Genomic DNA, 4331 nt, shown 5'->3' on the forward strand with positions numbered 1-4331 from the left:
TTATGTAGTTGCAAAGAGGACTAACAACAATATTAATTATAAATCTTGACTAATTATGCTTCAAACCTAGCATGCTTGACTGCTTGTGCTTCCTATTTTGACTGGAGAGAGTTGCGCCAAAAAGCATGCTTGTAAATTTAATTAATAAATGTAAAAAATAAAAAGAACACCATCTGTGAATATTGACCCTACCTTATTTAAATGATTATTATTATGAAAATTATTAAATAATATATTTTTCGATAAAAAAAATTAGGCATGGGCAATTTTGGATTTTCAATCGAATTATCGTAGGCTTATCTAAAATATCTGATCTTCTCCTCAACCTCTATATAAACCTTCCGACACTCCAAAACCGAACACAACACAAGCACAAATCCTCCTAAGTTCCAGTCCTCTGCTTTTCGAATTCCCAGGCATTCAGAGTCATTTGGAGACCTACTTCTCGGAGAATATACAGCAATGGAAGGGATGACACAGAAGGATCTCGACCTTGTTAACAGGAGAATGGTCTCTGTTTCCGGGCATTTCACTCCAGCTGCTGAGAGCGGGGGCATTGCCATGTCGAGCTGCAGCGGAAGATTGAACGATTCCTACCATCGTGTGCACGGAGAAGTTCCGGGTTTTATCCCCGAATGGAAGCAGGTGCCCGATGAGTCCGGGAAGCCGTTCACTGATATCATCTACGAAAAGGCCGTCGGAGAAGGCATTGCCAAGGTACTTTTTCTTTAAATATGTACACCAGAAATCAAGATTTTCAGAGAATTTGGGTATTTTTTCCATCAATGTTTTTGCTGATTCGTGAAGTTATTACATGGGTGGATGTGTTTTTAACCCTGCATTTTTTTGTGGGCACCAGATAACAATTAACAGGCCAGAGAGGAGAAACGCATTCAGGCCACACACGGTGAAGGAGCTCATGCGGGCATTTAATGATTCCAGGGACGATAACACTATCGGGGTCATTATTTTCACCGGAAAGGTATAAAAAATATATATCAAAACCAATGCAATTCATTGTGTAATAGATTAGTTAATATTTTGGTCAACCATGTTTTGAAACTCGTAAAACTTTACAGGGCACACAAGCCTTTTGCAGTGGAGGTGATCAATCATTCAGAGGCAAAAATGGATACTCCGACTACGACAATTTCGGTCGCCTGAACGTCCTAGATTTACAGGTGCAAATTCGTCGTCTCCCAAAGCCCGTGATTGCGATGGTTGCTGGCTACGCTGTCGGGGGTGGACATGTGCTCCATATGGTTTGCGACATGACAATTGCAGCAGATAATGCTGTTTTTGGCCAGACAGGACCAAAAGTGGGAAGCTTTGATGCTGGCTACGGAGCTTCTGTTATGGATCGTTTGGTGAGTTTTGAAACACGAAAGATGTTTTCTGACTGAGATCAGACGATGCAATAACAATTAACAAGTAGTGGGATCCTTCATTTTCTGACTAATGGTGTGAATCTGAATAGGTTGGACCAAAAAAAGCTCGTGAAATGTGGTTCATGGCAAGATTTTACAATGCCGCGGAAGCTGATAAAATGGGACTCGTCAATAAAGTTGTCCCAGTAAGTGCGTTGTGAGAGAACTCTCCTTTGATCACTTCTTACACATTATCCACTTACAAGAAACTACATTGTTTTTGCAGCTGGAAAATTTGGAAGAGGAGACAATCAAATGGTGCAGAGAGATCATGAGGAACAGCCCAATGGCAATTCGTGTCCTCAAATCGGCTCTCAACGCAGTCGACGACGGTCACTCCGGACTTCAGGTACGTAGTAAACTTCTTTCTTGAAGAGGCATCGAACAAGTTTCTTGAAAATATGATTTATTATATATTAACAAATTAAATATAATTGTTGTGTTACAGCAAATTGCTGGAGATGGGACTCTTCTGTTTTATGGAACTGAGGAAGGTGCAGAGGGGAAGAACTCATACTTGCAACACAGGAAGCCTGACTTCTCCAAATTCCCCCGTCTTCCTTGATTTCCAGATTATATTTTCATATTGCATTGGGAAACAATAAGATTGTACTTTGAAGACAGAACAATTAAACCTGTTCGTTCTGTCTTCTTAAGCAATAAATTTTCCGATTTCACCAAATTAATTGTTTCATCATTTGTTTTATGTTACTGTTATAATAGACTTGATGGACTAGTTGTTTTGAGCCTTTTCTAAATATTTGGATAAAATAAAGAAAACTATATTTATTAAATTAAATAAAGCAAAAGCATATTTTTTAAGGGTAAAATCATATTTTTAACTGATTAAAAAAGTTATCAGCGAACTAATATATGTTGGTTTAAGTGATAAACATTTGTTAGATCTTTAAATAATTTTTTGGATTGAGTAATCTGAAATAATATGCATATGTTTGAAAACACAAGTCAAATAGTAAACATTTGACTAAGTAACATGGTAATGAGTATAAATCATATATTTTAAACAAGGTTAAATTGATATGGTCGGTGGTGAATTTTTTTGACAAAAAATTGTGTAAGACTGTCTCACGGGTCGTATTTTGTGAGACATACTTTTTATTTGGATCATGCATGAAAAAATATTACTTTTTATATTAAGACTGTTACTTTTTATTGTGAATATCGGTAGGATTGACATGTATCACAGATAAAGAATCGTGAGAACATCTCACAAGACCTACTCATTTTTTTTATAAAGATCCCTATTTATTTTTCTTTCCTTTCAAATTAAATTAAGTATTAATTATACAAGATTGAAATATTATAATAAAAAAATATTATTTTAAAAGTACCAATAAAAACATAAAATGAAATATCCATTTTGGAATGACGTGTCACACCAAAAATCTTTCCAATTTACCCTAACGTTTTACATAAATAGATATTTTATTCTGGATAATATTATTTATACTTCATAATTTGTTAACCATACTCCAATATATCTTTTTATCTAATTCATTTGTAATATGACCCACCCTAAATTTTTTCTTATAGTATAATAATAATAAACTCGTTCTTTAATTAATATAATTAAAAATAGAAATTAATTTTTGATAGAACATATTAATTTGATTTAATTTCAATTTAATCGTTAAGTTTGAAACGTAGTTTGTTTAATTTGATACATATTGTTCTCTAAGTATTTTAAACCTCGCTACTTTAATTATTGAAAATTTTAAGATTAATAAAATTTTGGTAAATCGAGATTTTGTATACTCCAATATTTTTTTATGTATTTATTAAAAAAAATTAAGCAAAATTTTATGTACTCCTGCTAAAACTTCAAATAAAAATTTTGTTAAATCGAAATTTTGTATACTCCTCAACACAGAATCCCTTCTATACTCGACGAATCACATACATTGTTTATAAGATTCAAAGACAAATCAAGTTCTGCTTATATTTACAAACAAGCATATAAAGATTTTATTTGATATATTCTAAATATAATCTATGTTGAGTTTTCTGCTCACAAGTGCATCAAAATTTAAAAGATCCTAGTCTAAGTATTTGTACCTGAAAAAACTATTTCTGAGGATATTTATTTGAGTTGTGTTAAAGTGCTAAGAGTTTTATTAAGGCTATCGGAAGTCTATTGGAAGTTCTCTTGAAGTGGGTAATTGTAAATTTTTTAACTATCAAAATCTTTTAGTGAAACCTTCTGAAAAATAACAAAGAGAGAAATATAAAGTTTTATTTTTCAAACTTCTATAAACAAGTCTCTGTGTTATTACTTTTTTGCATTTCATTTACTTCAATTGTCTATTATTTTAGTCTACTGATTTTGAGAAACTTTGGTTCACTAAGTTTGGTTGGACTATTTTCTACACTAATTATTCAAATTGTTTATTGCAATTTGAAGATCAAGAGTTGATCTTGACTATTAAAACTGGTTGAAATCCTTTAAGAAAATAAGAAGAAAGATTTGTGAGGTTCACCCCTTTTAAACACATCCATTGATCTAACAAGTGGTTCCAGAGATGTTTATCTTGACATATGAACCTTAAAAATCAGTGGCATCATTCAAAAAGATTCATCTATTCTCTAAGGGAGAATGTGATGATTGAAAGATCAGGATAGATGACTATTTATCTGCAGAAAATGATGATATGTGATACATAAATAATGATAGACCAATAAAAATCATGAAAATAAATATTTTTATTTCTGTCACTGGTGGAGAACCTCAAATAATCAAAAGCCTTGATGTGAATGGACTTTCGAAAACACGAAGAAGATAAATTTTGACAATGTTACGAAGTACAGTACGAAACTCTTGATAAAAAAAATACTTTCAGCAAGATAAAAATGTTTTCTCACAAAAGAGAATTGGGAGAAGTTGAC

At 32.6% G+C, this 4331-nt stretch overlaps 1 protein-coding gene across 1 annotated transcript; it reads left to right on the plus strand.

The window, feature by feature from the left end:
- Window positions 1-345: 345 nt before the first annotated feature.
- On the plus strand, window positions 346-2173 carry LOC140807200 (1,4-dihydroxy-2-naphthoyl-CoA synthase, peroxisomal-like). The gene is made up of 6 exons (XM_073163939.1): window positions 346-717; window positions 860-982; window positions 1080-1367; window positions 1478-1573; window positions 1654-1776; window positions 1876-2173. The coding sequence occupies exons 1-6, from the start codon at window positions 463-465 to the stop codon at window positions 1990-1992; spliced, it is 1002 nt and encodes a 333-aa protein (XP_073020040.1). The 5' UTR covers window positions 346-462; the 3' UTR covers window positions 1993-2173.
- Window positions 2174-4331: the final 2158 nt, after the last annotated feature.

Source organism: Primulina eburnea, chromosome 12 (assembly GCF_022965805.1).
Source record: "Primulina eburnea isolate SZY01 chromosome 12, ASM2296580v1, whole genome shotgun sequence".
Classification (NCBI taxonomy): Eukaryota; Viridiplantae; Streptophyta; class Magnoliopsida; order Lamiales; family Gesneriaceae; genus Primulina; species Primulina eburnea.